The 15,442-nt window shown below is 36.0% G+C and overlaps 1 protein-coding gene across 1 annotated transcript in view; it reads left to right on the plus strand.

Moving 5' to 3' along the window:
* Positions 1-15,442, plus strand: part of MAP3K1 (mitogen-activated protein kinase kinase kinase 1) — an 81,893-nt gene that overhangs the window by 47,320 nt on the left and 19,131 nt on the right. The window contains 6 exon segments of the mRNA XM_037798958.1: positions 6,369-6,485; positions 6,870-7,018; positions 11,023-11,144; positions 11,755-11,836; positions 11,951-12,134; positions 14,237-14,515. Coding sequence (XP_037654886.1) covers positions 6,369-6,485; positions 6,870-7,018; positions 11,023-11,144; positions 11,755-11,836; positions 11,951-12,134; positions 14,237-14,515 — 933 coding nt within the window.

Raw genomic sequence — 15,442 nt, forward strand, 5'->3', positions numbered from 1 at the left:
CTAACCGGTGTTAGATGGTATCTCATTGTGGTCTTAATTTGCATCTCTCTAATAGCTAGTGAAGCTGAACATTTTTTCATGTGTTTCTTGGTCATTTGTATTTCCTCTTCAGAGAACTGTCTTTTCATATCTTTTGCCCATTTTATAATTGGGCTGTCTGTACTATTGTCATTGAGTTGTAGGATTTCTTTGTATATGCAAGATATCAGTCTTTTGTCAGATACATGGTTTCCAAAAATTTTTTCCCATTGAGTTGGCTGCCTCTTTACCTTTTTGAGAAATTCCTTTGAGGTGCAGAAACTTCTAAGCTCGAGGAGTTCCCATTTATCTATTTTCTCTTTTGTTGCTTGTGCTTTGGGTGTAAAGTCTAGGAAGTGGCCTCCTAATACAAGGTCTTGAAGATGTTTTCCTACATTATCTTCTAGGAGTTTTATGGTACTTTCTTTTATATTGAGATCTTTGGTCCATTTTGAGTTAATTTTTGTGTAGGGGGTGAGGTAGGGGTCCTCTTTCATTCTTTTGGATATGGATATCCAACTCTCCCAGCCCCATTTGTTGAAAAGACCATTATGGCTCAGTTCGGTGACTTTGGGGGCCTTATCAAAGATCAGTCGGCCATAGATCTGAGGGTCTATCTCTGAATTCTCAATTCGATTCCATTGATCTATATGTCTATCTTTGTGCCAGTACCATGCTGTCTTGGCAACTGTGGCTTTATAATAAGCTTCAAAGTCAGGGAGTGTAAGTCCTCCCACTTCGTTTTTCTTTTTTAGAGTGTCTTTAGCAATTCGAGGCATCTTCCCTTTCCAAATAAATTTGATAACTAGCTTTTCCAAGTCTGCAAAGTAGGTTGTTGGAATTTTGATTGGGATTGCATTGAATCTGTAGATGAGTTTGGGTAGAATTGACATCTTAATGACATTTAGCCTTCCTATCCATGAACATGGAATATTTTTCCATCTTTTAAGGTCCCCTTCTATTTCTTTTAGTAGAGTTATGTAGTTTTCTTTGTATAGGTCTTTTACATCTTTGGTTAAGTTGATTCCTAGGTACTTGATTTTTTTAGTTGCTATTGAAAATGGTATCTTTTTCTTGAGTGTCTCTTCAGTTTGTTCATTTCTAGTATATAGAAACATTACTGACTTATGTGCATTAATCTTGTATCCCGCTACTTTGCTAAATTTGTTTATTAGCTCTAGTAGGTGTATCGTTGATTTCTCAGGGTTTTCTAGATATAAGATCATATCATCTGCAAACAATGACAGTTTTACTTCTTCTTTTCCAATTTGGATGCCTTTTATTTCTTTGTCTTGCCGGATTGCCCTGGCTAGCACTTCCAGCACAATGTTGAATAACAGTGGTGACAGCGGGCATCCTTGTCTTGTTCCTGATCTTAGAGGGAAGGCTTTCAGTCTCTCACCATTGAGTACTATGCTGGCTGTGGGTTTTTCATATATGCTCTTTATCATGTTGAGGAAGTTTCCTTCAATTCCTACCTTTTGAAGTGTTTTTATCAAAAAGGGATGTTGGATTTTGTCAAATGCTTTTTCAGCATCTATTGAGATGATCAATTGATTTTTCCCTTTCGAGTTTTTAATGTGTTGTAATACATTGATTGTTTTTCTGATGTTGAACCATCCTTGCATGCCTGGAATGAACCCCACTTGGTCATGGTGTATGATTTTTTTAATGTGTCTTTGGATTCGATTTGCAAGTATTTTGTTGAGGATTTTTGCATCTATATTCATTAGGGAGATTGGCCGGTAGTTTTCCTTTTTTGTAGCATCTTTGCCTGGTTTTGGTATTAGATTGATGTTAGCTTCATAAAATGAGTTAGGTAGTGTTCCATTTTCTTCAATGTTTTGAAAGAGTTTGAGTAAGATTGGTGTCAGTTCTTTCTGGAAAGTTTGGTAGAATTCCCCTGTGAAGCCATCTGGCCCTGGGCATTTATTTGTGGGAAGATTTTTGATGACTGATTGGATCTCTTTGCTTGTGATGGGTTGGTTGAGGTCTTCTATTTCTTCTCTGGTCAGTCTAGGTTGTTCATATGTTTCCAGGAAATTGTCCATTTCTTCTACATTATCCAGTTTGTTGCCATACAGTTGTTCATAATATCCTCTTATAATTTTTTTAATTTCTTCAGGATCTGCAGTTATGTCACCTTTTTCATTCATTATTTTGTTTATATGGGTCTTCTCTCTTTTTGATTTTGTCAGTCTAGCTAGGGGCTTGTCAATCTTGTTGATCTTCTCAAAGAACCAACTTTTGGTGATATTTATCCTTTCTATTGTTTTTTTGTTCTCTATGTCATTTATTTCTGCTTTAATCCTTGTTATTTCTTTTCTTCTACTTGGTTTAGGATTGGTTTGCTGTTCATTTTCTAGCTTCTTCAGTTGATCCATTAGTTCTTTGATTTTGGCTCTTTCTTCCTTTTTAATATATGCGTTTAGTGCTATAAATTTCCCCCTTAGCACTGCTTTTGCTGCATCCCATAGGTTTTGGTATGTTGTGTTCTCATTTTCATTCGTCTCTATATATTTAGCGATTTCTCTTGCTATTTCTTCTTTAACCCACTGATTGTTTAGGAGTGTGTTGTTTAACCTCCAGGTATTTGTGAATTTTCTAAGTCTCTGATGGTTATTGACTTCTAATTGTATTCCATTGTGGTCAGAGAATGTGCTTTGAATAATTTCAATCTTTTTAAATTTATTGAGGCTTGTTTTATGTCCCAGCATATGATCTATTCTGGAGAAAGTTCCGTGAGCACTAGAAAAGTATGTGTATCCTGGTGATTTGGGATGTAATGTCCTGTAGATGTCTGTTAAATCTAATTCATTTATCAGATTGTTTAGGTTTTCAGTTTCCTTATTGGTCTTCTGTCTGGTTGATCTATCTATAGGAGAGAGTGATGTGTTGAAGTCTCCCACAATTATTGTGGAAACATCAATTGCTTCCTTTAGTTTTGCCAATGTTTCTCTCATGTATTTTGTGGCACCTTGATTGGGTGCATAGACATTTACGATTGTTATTTCTTCTTGCTGAATTGCCCCTTTTATTAGTATGTAGTGGCCTTCTTTGTCTCTCAAAACATCCCTGCATTTGAAGTCTATTTTATCTGAGATTAATATTGCTACACCTGCTTTCTTTTGGCTGTAGCTTGCATGAAATATTTTTTTCCATCCTTTCACTTTCAATTTCTTTGTGTCCCTGTGTCTAAGATGAGTCTCTTGTATGCAACATATTGATGGTTCATTTTTTTTGATCCATTCTGCGAATCTATATCTTTTAATTGGGGAGTTTAATCCATTTACATTCAACGTTAAAACCGTGAAGACATTTCTTGAATCGGCCATCTTATCCTTTGGGTTATGTTTGCCATATTTTTCCCTCTCTCTATTAATATCCTTTATTGTACCCATACCGAATCTCTTTAGTACTGAACCTTTCTCCAAGTCTCTCTGTCCTGTCTTTGTTTCTCTGTCTGTAGGGCTCCCTTTAGTATCTCCAGTAGGGCAGGTCTCTTGTTAGCAAATTCTCTCAGCATTTCTTTGTCTGTGAAAAATTTAAGCTCTCCCTCAAATTTGAAGGAGAGCTTTGCTGGATAAAGTATTCTTGGCTGGAAATTCCTCTCTCTCAGAATTTTAAATATATCGTGCCATTGCCTTCTCGCCTCCATGGTGGCTGCTGAGTAGTCACTACTTAGTCTTATGCTGTTTCCTTTGTATGTGGTGAATTGCTTTTCTCTTGCTGCTTTCAGAACTTGCTCCTTCTCTTCTATGTTTGACAGTGTGATCAGTATATGTCTCGGAGTGGGTTTTTTTGGATTTATTCTATTTGGAGTTCGCTGAGCATTTATGATTTGTGTATTTATGTTGTTTAGAAGATTTGGGAAGTTTTCCCCAACAATTTCTTTGAATACTCTTCCTAGACCTTTACCCTTTTCTTCCCCTTCTGGGACACCAATGAGTCTTATATTCGGACGCTTCATATTATCTATCATATCCCTGAGGTCCATTTCGAGTTTTTCAATTTTTTTCCCCATTCTTTCTTTTATGCTTTCATTTTCCATTCTGTCATCTTCCAGGTCACTGATTCGTTGTTCAACTTCCTCTAGTCTTGTACTATGAGTGTCCAGAATCTTTTTAATTTGGTCAACAGTTTCTTTAATTTCCATAAGATCATCCATTTTTTTATTTAGTCTTGCAATGTCTTCTTTATGCTCTTCTAGGGTCTTCTTGATTTCCTTCATATCCCGTACTAGGGTCTCATTGTTCATCTTTAGTTCTTTGAGTAGCTGCTCTAGGTGTGTCTCTTCTGGTCTTTTGATTTGGGTGCTTGGGCTTGGGTTATCCATATCGTCTGGTTTTTTCATATGCTTTATAATTTTCTGTTGTTTTTGGCCTCGTGGCATTTGCTGTCCTTGATAGGGTTCTTTTAGGGTTTGTAGACCAGTTGAAGTCCTTATCTCTAATTTATCAGATCTACAGCTTCGTGGAGTACACTTTCTCTAACTAACCAGCAGGTGGCGTCCACGAGCCACCTGTTCTCCACAAGCCAGGTCTCCCCTGCTTAGCCTTTTTGGTGAGTGGGGGAGTGAGTCTTGTGGGGCCCAATTGGTGTCCCAAGCTTGCGTGTGTAGTTGGTGTTGCCTGCCCTGTATGTGGGGCGTGTTTCTGGGCAGTCGGGGAGGGGGGGTGGCCCTAACAATCAAATCTCCCTGATGATCCTAGAGTTTTAAAGCTACTGCAATAGTCTAATCCTTCAGTTCAGTCCTGCCACAGTTTGTCTCTGCCACTGACCCACAAGTCTTTGGTATTGGCGTATGGCTCCTGAGACTTGCAAGTGGGCCCCTCTTCCAGGCTGTGCACCCCGGGTCCTCTGTTGAGGGATGACTGTGCTATGTCACAGGTGAGTGCCGTCCCCCCAGGGCAGTTCTGGGCTGCTGGGCTGTGTTGGGAGGCTCCCAGTCTGCTCAAATGATGGCTGAATGGGGCTCTGTTAATTCACACTGCTCCCCCTTCCCAGCTCTGGGACATTCAGCTGAGGTTGCAGGGAAGGCTAATGTCCACGCCCAGTTTTGTGGTGTGTGCCTGTTATTTGAAGCACTTCCGTCACACTGGGTTGTCTGGGGCAGCTCTGGGCTATGGGGCTGGCGATGGGCAGGAGTGTTTCCTGTCCACCAGGATGGTGGCTGTGAGCGGACACCCCCCTTTTCTTGGGAAGTTGTGTTGTTTAGTGAATTTTCTCAGCCACTGGATTATTGCCTTTTGTCTCAGAGCTCTCTTATTTCTGCTCTTGACTTGACGTGCCCAAATTTCAATTCTTTGAAGCTTTGTGTATTGAGCTTCTTAGAGTAATTGTTTTAGAAAAAGCAAAAAGGATTTAAAAAAAAAAAAAAAAAAAAAAAAAAAACGGCCCTCCTCAGAGATCTAATGGGTTATTGAAATGCTAATAGACAAAGCAACCAGGGCCATTAAGGAAAGGTGCCCTGGGCAGAGAGATCAGCCTTGCTTCGGGATTTGCATATGCGCCTCAAGGCCTGATCTCCGCCCTTCCCCTTTCTGTGTTCACCAGAACTCCAAAAATCCTCTGCTTTTACTTTGGAGCTTCTCGTGTTGTTTTCCTTCTATGCCCGTCTCCTCTCTGCTGGGCTGGCTGCTCTCAGAGTCTCTGGTGTCTGGCCTCAGTCTATCTATGGTTGGAGTTTGAATCAGTAGAATGAGTTTCCGATGAGAGCAGCCACTGCAATTCTCCCTTCTCCTTCCTGGAGCTGACAGCCCCTCCTCCCCCGGGACTGAGCCTGGCAGGGAGGGGCGCGGGTCCCCTGGCCGCAAAAACTTACAGATTTCGCTGATCTCAGCAGTTCCACGTTTTCATGAGTGTTGTATGAAGTATGGCCAAAGACAGATTGCTCTGTGGTGTCCAGTCCACGCAGTTCCTGGCTTTTTACCTACTTTCCTGGAGGAGTAACTAAAACATACAGCTCACCAGTCTGCCATCTTGCCCCGCCTCCCACATTGCCACTATTACATTCTTAAATTTAGATTAGTTAATTTCCTTTGGTGAACAAAAGTGAATCTAAAATGTATATTGGCTAGTAGCCATTTTTGTTTAATGTATTTATGAAGATTTTTACTATCACTTAGTATACTTGGAATATAAATTTAATCTATTTAATAAAATCATTGAAAATAAGAGAGTAATTCATGAAGACAGCTATAGACTTTTCTTGCCTTATATATGGAATAATGAAGAATATGAATTAATAGATACAGTATATTAAATTTGGAAATATGAGAATGTGATAAACTTAGAAATTCTGATAGACTTACGATTATTTACCCATGGGTTTTCTTTTAACTCTTCAGAACTGTAGTTGTGGGCGTGGAACATTTTGTATTCATCTGCTGTTTGTTATGCTCCGGGTATTTCAACTAGAACCTTCGGACCCAATGCTATGGAGAAAAACTTTAAAGAATTTTGAGGTAATTTTTTATAAATGCTTTTGAGTAAGATTGCCAACAAATATTCATGGTATTTTCCCCCAAATCTCCATGGACACTAAGTTTAAATGGACAGTGGTCATTTGGAAGGTGAAAAGGTATATGAGAACTATTTGATGCTTATAGGTAGTTCTCTTATCATCTGTTGACTAATAAGTTTTATCTTTTACAATGAAAAAAGAATAAAGCACTGATCTGCTGTAAAAATCTTGTCCTTAATAAGCTATGTGTGCTTTTATCTTTGAAGCTCCTAAAGCAACTTTGTGAAAAATCTCTGAAAATCACAAATAGTTCAACCTCTAGAACTCCTTCATTATGTATAATTATGGCACAGATATCATTGTTGCTGTCTTTTTCCAATGTTAGGTTGAGAGTTTGTTCCAGAAATATCACAGTAGGCGTAGCTCAAGGATCAAAGCTCCATCTCGTAACACCATCCAGAAGTTTGTTTCTCGCATGTCAAATTCTCATACATTGTCATCATCTAGTACTTCTACATCTAGTTCAGAAAACAGGTTAGTACTTTCTAAGGAACTAAAAGCATTAATTCAGTGTTACTTTTTAACTTTAGGGGTGATTTTTATGTATGTATTTGTTAAATTACTCTAAAATGGTTTAATTATTGAATCTTGGCTTTTCAAGTTAAAATCAAGGGTAAAAAATATTAAATGTCATCTGAGTATAAATATGGACAATTTTGTTCCAAAAACTGTATTGTTGGAAAATAGCACATTAAACATTATAGTATAATATTTTTTTGTCATAATTCATAAGAAAACTCAAGTGGCAGGTATAAAATTCCTAGTAAGAATAAGTGGCTACCAGTCAGTCATTACTGTTTGCCAAGAACCTGGTATGTTGTCTCATTCCATTCTTAGAACAACCATGAGGTAAGTTTGATCACTATTTTATAAATTATTATGCTGAAGCACTGTGTAATAGAAAGAAGTATCTATAGTTTTTTCACAAATAAATTATATACAAGGCAAAGCAGTTTTCCAGAATCACTTTCAGATTTCAGATTTTTTAATTGTATGTTGTCAGTGCTTCTTTTGTAGCTCTTAAGTGGACCTCATTACAGGCTATTTAGCCGGTAAAAAATCTAAGCATTCTCTTCTAAACAGAATTAGTTGTAATTAAGAAGGACAGTAGCTGTAATCACAGTTAATACTGAAAATCTTCAGTGCCTCTCAAACTTTCCTACTGTTTATTTGCTGATAAGAATGAACTCATAACCCTGAAGGATCTGAGATATAACCCAAAGTGACAAATGTGAAATTTCTTTCAAGTCTCTAGTATTATAAAAATTCATGTGAATTTTCTTTCTATTCAATAGTGTTGGTTTATTGATTTTAATGTAAAATGAGGTTTTTGAATTACCATCAAGTAAAGTCAACACTCCAGAAAGGAGTGCTCCTTCTCTTAGGAAGGTGTCTCCTGGTATGTTCCCAGGGCACCCCTGCTTGAGAATCACCTGTCTAAGCAATTAAGTCCCATTTTCGTCCCCTCGATCTTTTAAGTATTTTTAACTACCTCAAAATTCCTGAAGAATAGAGAAGTGATATCATGACAGGGACCCAGTGAAGAGAAAATGAGGGGTTTTTTTTCATCTTGAAAAAAGTAAATGATTAAATGAACTGATTTTAAAATCATAGAGTTTTACAAATTGTTTGGGATGTAACCTGCCTAGATGATGAATGAAGCCAGGACAACTGGCTCCCTTGAGCAATGGCAGAACCAGAACCAGAACCTAGGTGTATCTTGCTCAGGGCTCTTTCTCTTGCCCCTCATCTCTTCTAAATACAATGAAAAAATTGAGCTTTATTTCTCAAGTTCCTTGACCCGGACTTATTCTAGAGCCTTTCTCCTTTCAGTTGACATTTCCATAGCTTTTTATTCTAGAGAAAAATAAAATTTAATAAATGCTTAAAACCACATAGCCAAAGACAAAATAGAAAGTTTCCCCCTAAGATGAAGAAAGGTACCTTCTAAATATGGGCTGGCCATAGTGTAGGGTTTTCATTTATTTCATTCAGATTGGTGTGTCCATGGGGGAAAACTACATAATTCATAATCTTGATATCCTAAGATTATGCTATAGGTTAGGGTTTTTGTTTCATATAATCACAGATTTGTACATATAAAGACTATAATCAATAAAAAGAAAATGAGAAATTTATCTAGAGATCTGATTACATAAAATTTTAAGTAATATGTCAGAAACAATAAAAACTGAACTAGTACACATTAAAAATACTTACCAAAAAAAAAAAAAAGTCCTGCAAACAAGGACCTAGGGTCCCAATACATAATCGCGCAAAGGGCCTGAAGAGAATATTGTTTATAAAAGAAGAATTTCAAGGGGCTAACCAACATCTGAAAACTGGAATCACTTTAAAAACTAAAGAAATACTCATTTTTAAAAAAAATTACCAGTTTTTATTTACAGAATTTGTGGAAACTTTTATAATGAGAGATTCAGTTTTTATAGGATGTGATCCACTGTATATAAAGAAGTATAGCTTTTCTGGGGGAAAAAAAAAAGCAAAGTGACTTTTTCAAACATTTATATTCTTTGATCCAGTAAATGTTTAAGAAAAAATTTATTACTCTGAGATATTCAAAAGACTGATATATATGGCTCTTTCTCACAGTATTATGGTGAACAATTGGGAACAACTTAAGCATCCAACAGCGAGTGAATTGTTGTATACCCATATTGTGACTGTTTCATGCAGCCATTAAAATTATGCTTTTGAAGACTATTGAATGGTGTGGAAGAATGTTTACAAGTGAAACAAAATCCGGATTATAATACTATATACCATGCATGAACTCAGTTTTTATATATAAAAAGTAATCTAGGTACATAATGTCTATTATTGGGTGGTAGTATTATAGGTGACTTTTTATAGCTTTAATACTTTGGGCTTTGTGGGCCATCGAGTCTTGGCCCCAACTCAGCTCTGCCCTTGTAGCCTGAAAATAGCTGTGATCAATATAAATGAATATCAACTTGATACAAAAGCAGACAGCAGGCTGATTTGATCCCTTTGTAGTTTGCTGAAACAACTTACTTGTTTTCATGGCTGTATAAAATCATTTTGATATGCCACAATTTATTTTGCCATTGCCTAAATTTATGGACATTTGGAACATCACTAATTTTTTGTTTCCCTATTAAATGCAAAAAATTCTAATTTTTTTATATACTCATAATATTTCTGTAGGCTCTTATCCTTGGAAATAGGATTTTTAGGTCATGGGTATGTACATTTAATATTTTAAGAAGTATTAGCAAATTCCCTTCCAAAAATTTCATTTTTTGCTTCTACCAGCATATATGAGAACCCATTTTCCCCTACCATTATCAGTGCCAGATGTTACCAGTCTATTTAATTTTGCCAGATTTTCCAAAAAAATAAATAAATGGAAAAAATAGAATAACAGAATCAAGTATGGCCTCATTAATATTTTGTAAATATTAATTTAATATTTAGTAAAATTATATCTTTTCTTGTTTGACTATTGGTATTTTTTATTCCAATGGCCTTTTTATCTTCTTTGCCCATTTTACTATTGAGCTATTAATATTTTTCTTACTGATTTTAAAAGCACTTTGTATATTAGGAATACATAGATGTATACAATATAGTTGCCCATTATATGTTTCCATATTTTGCCATAAAAGGAATCTTTCAATATATGTTAGACTGTTATTTGCTTATTTCCCATTATACAGCATGTTGGGAACATCATTCTTTGTCATTGTTTATAAATCTGTTTCTTTTTTAAAGGCTTTATGGTGCTTAGGTGTAACACAGTTTCTTTATTGACCCCCTTTTGATGTTCATTTGGTTGTTTCCATTTTTCCAGTGTGCTAAATAATTATGCAGTGAACATTGTCATACATACATTTTTATTTATTTTTCTGTTTCCTTATGATATGTTCCTAGAAGTCTAGTTTCTTGATCAAAGACGTGTACGTTTAGAATGTGACATATGTTTCTAGGCTTGTTGCTAGGAAGTTGGACTTGTTTATACTTCCACCAGAAGTGTCTGAGATGGGCCTTCAAATCTAGGACATTGAATAGATGAGCTCTAAGGTCTCTTCCAGTACCTGAAAACTTAAGTGGTACCATGTAGTTAAAGGTTGTATGTATGTTCTTAGTCAAATCTTGTACCAGTTTGTTTATTCAAGAGGTATAATAGCAGAATTTTGGGGATACCATCTATATTCTGTAAGATTGTAGCTCATATATTGCATCATATTCATACCAAGGACAAGTTAGCTCACATCGACAATCCATAAAAACACAGGTGCACGAATCTGATTTAAAATTGCTTTCTATTAATAGGAGAAATAAGTACCCCTCGAATAGTATATAAGAACTTCTTAATCAAGAACTTCTAGTTCTTTGTTCTATTCTAAACAAGCAGAAATCATTTTTATCATATGGCATTCATTTGTGTGTTATATTTTTTTGTGCTTAATGCTTTTGCTTCCCCTTCCTTACAGTATAAAAGATGAAGAAGAACAGATGTGTCCTATCTGCTTGTTGGGCATGCTTGATGAAGAAAGCCTTACAGTGTGTGAAGATGGCTGCAGGAACAAGCTGCATCACCACTGCATGTCAATCTGTACGTGCCTATTTCTCTCCCTCTGTAGACGCAACACAGTTATTGTATGTGCTAATGTAATGTTACTTAGGATTTTAACATGGCTTGTGGAGAGGTTGGTGAAAAGAAAAAAATTATACCCAGGCCCTAAGTGAAGTTTTCAACAAATTTGACTTTAGGAACTATTAGGAGATGAAACATGTCACCTGAGAAACACAATGTACTTTGATACGAGTTGTAATAGAAAGAGCACACAGAATTAGAAACATAATTCTGGTCTGAAGGTGTACATGGAGGGATTGAGGGGGAAGAAGGTCTGAGCAAACATTACTGAGAGGAACATTGCAGTAAGGTTTGGAATAACATTGCCAGGTAAACAAGTGGGGTAAAAGTTTTGAAAATTAGAAAACAAAGTACATGTTATCATAGCTAACAAAATGGTATTTGCCAAAGTTACAGGCATCAAAATAATTTAACCTGCTGTTTGCCTGCTTTGACATAAATATCATGTCAGGTTATTTTTGAGGTTCCCTCCATATAAATCCTATATACTAGCCATTATGAACAAATATTACATACCTAATGTTAAGCATTTGTGGTTTTGTAAGTTTTGGTTTGTTTAATTTTTCAGGGGCAGAAGAATGTAGAAGAAATAGAGAACCTCTAATATGTCCCCTGTGTAGGTCTAAGTGGAGATCCCATGATTTCTACAGGTAACAGTTTTGAATTAATGATTTGTATATGTTCAGTTTTTAAAGAGTTGTCTCAAAGCGGTACCTAAGTTTGTTACTTTCTTTTTAAGCAAGGTTTTTTCATTTCTATTTTAGCCATGAGTTGTCAAGCCCTGTGGATTCCTCTTCTTCTCTCCGAGCTGCACAGCAGCAAACCACACAACAGCAGCCTTTAGCTGGATCACAAAGAAGGAATCAAGAGAGCAATTTTAACCTTACTCATTATGGAACTCAGCAGATCCCTCCTGCTTATAAAGATTTAGCTGAGCCATGGATTCAGGTATATAGTTCTTTTTTCTTCATTTCTCAAGGAAGCATTTATAGGTATTAAATGTAACTTCCCCCCCTCCACTCCTGTTAATTTATAATTGAAGAAAATACTTTTGCTGTATACTTGAAGAAATACTGTTGCTTGTCTCCATCATGCCTCTTATTCCATTGAAACTTTTACTTTTACTTTTAGTATTACTACTCTGCTGCTTATTACAGAGCTTAAAGTAATCCTCAAAAATTCTTTGTAGTCTAAACTCCCATCTCTACAAGTATCTCCTCCTGAGCTAACAGAAATTCATCCAAGGATAGAAAGTAGAATCCTTCAATGCTAACTTGTTTCAATGTTTAATCCCCATTCCTACTAAGAATTTTTCTGTAATTTTCTTTATTGCTGCCTTTTAAACTCAGTTTCTCTTTTCTGTATACTAATGACATATAATGATCACTGAATGGATGAATAAAAACTATGTAGCATTTACCTTGTAATAGTCATTTTCATTTGTAAGGATGGTTGCCCTTCCTTTTACCTTCTCTTCTGATTGAAATGTTTTTTTTTTTTTCATCCTAAGTAGGGCTTGGTGTTTGTTTCTAATGATTTTGTCTGTCACTGCCTGCTTTAGTCCATTATTTGGAACCTGTAGAATATAAAACCAGACTATGTCTGTAATATACATTTTTAACTAAAATAATTTTTGTGACTCTTGCTTACCAGTACTATTAAATTTGCAAATAGCCTCATTAACTCATTAGGCTCATGTATTGCTTGGATTTATTTCCTTGTTTGTGTAACCATTACAGTCTTTGCAGTTATTTCTATTAATTTTAATCTTAAGTTTTTCTTTAAATGTATACTTTTAAATTCTTTTCTCTGAGCATGTCAGCAACCCATTAAGAAGCAAATAAAATCTGCAAACTTAATGAGCACATCTTATTTCTTTCATCCAGTTCATTAATGATGTTTCACATAGGTCCTTACCTGTACCTTCCTGATAACTCTTAATGTGAATTCTCAAGTTGATAATGAGTTATGGGATGCCGCACTTTCAGAACAGCTCTGTGGTTTGTTTTGCTTAAGCATTAGGTTGGACTAGGGTATATGTTCCAAGTGTTTATTAAGTATATCATGAAAGATAGAATTAAGGCTTAGATAGTGGTATGCTACTTAACAGTACTGGACATATATCCAAAATACTGATTTATTCTCCTTTACTATCACTTTATAACAGAACACACATAAATAAGTTAAGCATAATTTGTTTTCTCTGAAATTGTGTATTCATCTCTAATACCTATCAGATGGTAAATTATTTTAGATATTAAACTGACTTTTAGCTACGTGGCCCATAATGTCAAGACCATGTAGGTTTTCCCTTTCTTCAGGACCTTGTAACTTTGCAGACCTGGCAATGATGACTGTAAGCACATACATGCTAATTATAGGGGTATTATTATCCTTTGCTGATTTGAACATAATTTTTCTTTAATCTTTTGCTGTTTCTGCTCCATTCGTTATAGGCTCAACTATTTTGTCAAGTGTTTTTTGGTCCATTTGTTTGTTTCTTTTACCATTATATCCAAGACAAAAATTAAATAATTAAAGTCCTTTGACATAACTGCTGTCATCCTTAAGATAAACACTCTATGTCTTCTTGAAAGTTCTGGTGCCTTTCTCCATTTGGCTTTTCTTGACCTTACTCTAGGTTTTTCTTTGTAAACTATCTTAATATGAATGCAAAACTAGGGTTCTTCAAAGTTTTTGTTTGTTTGTTTGCTTGTTTTGTTTTGTTTTGTTTTTTTTCATAAGCATGGGTGTACAAGTGGCAGTTAGGCATGGAAATGTATGTGTATCCTCTAATTACTTAATGGCATTTACTCTTCATTTTACTTGAACTAATGAATGTTAGTGACTTTTGATAATTACCAGTTAAACTTAGTATAAAATTTCTCCTTGTGCTTTTTAAGTAGCTGGACATATTTGTAGTTGTGTAATATGAAGGTTTAAGAAATGACAAATTTTTCTTTAGTAATCAGAAATCATGCTTAACTGAAAACACTCATTAGTTCATTAGTTTTTCTTCACATTGAATTCATTGTGTTTGTTTGATGTAGGTGTTTGGAATGGAACTCGTTGGCTGCTTGTTTTCTAGAAACTGGAATGTAAGAGAGATGGCCCTCAGGCGTCTTTCCCATGATGTTAGTGGGGCCCTGCTGTTGGCAAATGGGGAGAGCACTGGAAATTCTGGGGGCAGCAGTGGAAGCAGCCCAAGCACTGGAGCCGCCAGTGGGTCTTCCCAGACCAGTATCTCAGGAGATGTGGTGGAAGCATGCTGCAACGTTCTGTCAATGGTCTGTGCTGACCCTGTCTACAAAGTGTACGTTGCTGCTTTAGTAAGTAGTTTTATTCCATAAACATATTGTGGGATGGTGGTATTTTGTTGTTTTTGTTTTTTGATGTTATAAGATACTGTTTTTAAGATACAGAAAAATTACCTAATTTTAGAAAATACACATATTGTTTTTATTCCAAAATGCCACTAAATTGTAATTTTCCATTTCATCTGTTCATTTGAATTTTATTGATTTTAATCTGTTCACATTTTCTTTTACACCATTTACTTTTCCCTCCTAAAGTAGCAATTTCTTACTGTCTTGTCTTTACATTTTCTTGAGCAGACATTTTACACAAGGTCAAATTTAAAACATTGCATGGGATAACAAAGTGATCAAAATTAAAATCAAAAATTTGATTTTAAAAAAATTTTTTATTAGTAGACATTAAGGAGAACTGATTTATATAACCATTTTGCTCAATTTTTAGTAAATGTTTTTCTTAGAAATTCAGAAGCCTTTTCGAAGAAGAGGTTTCCATGGCGTAGGCTGCTGAGTTGTTTTTCTGGTTTCACCTGTTAGAATTTGCCTTAATTGGGATGGAATGCTGAGGAGGCTGTTCTGTTTGTAATCCTCTGCTTTCTCCTTTTTGACTATATCTCTCTTTAGAATAGGGTTCTCACCCTCATCACTATTGCCATTGGGCCAGATAATTACTAGGGCTTTTTTTGGGGGGGGGGATGGGCAGTGAGGTGGCAGGACTGGGGGAAGAGAGGGATGTTTAGCAGCACCCCTGGCTTCTACCCACTTGATGCCTATAGCAAACTACCCCCAGTTGTGACAAGAGTATCTCCAGGCACTGCCAGTGTCCCTGGTGGTCACAAGTGCCCCTGTTCAGAACCACTGCTTTAGAATAATTCTTATCTGGTCTGTTTTAATAACTTACTAGTCTCTCTGTTTCTACTCTCAAGCTTTTTCTAGTATATC

The sequence above is a fragment of the Choloepus didactylus genome, chromosome 11 (genome assembly GCF_015220235.1).
Source record: "Choloepus didactylus isolate mChoDid1 chromosome 11, mChoDid1.pri, whole genome shotgun sequence".
NCBI lineage: Eukaryota > Metazoa > Chordata > Mammalia > Pilosa > Megalonychidae > Choloepus > Choloepus didactylus.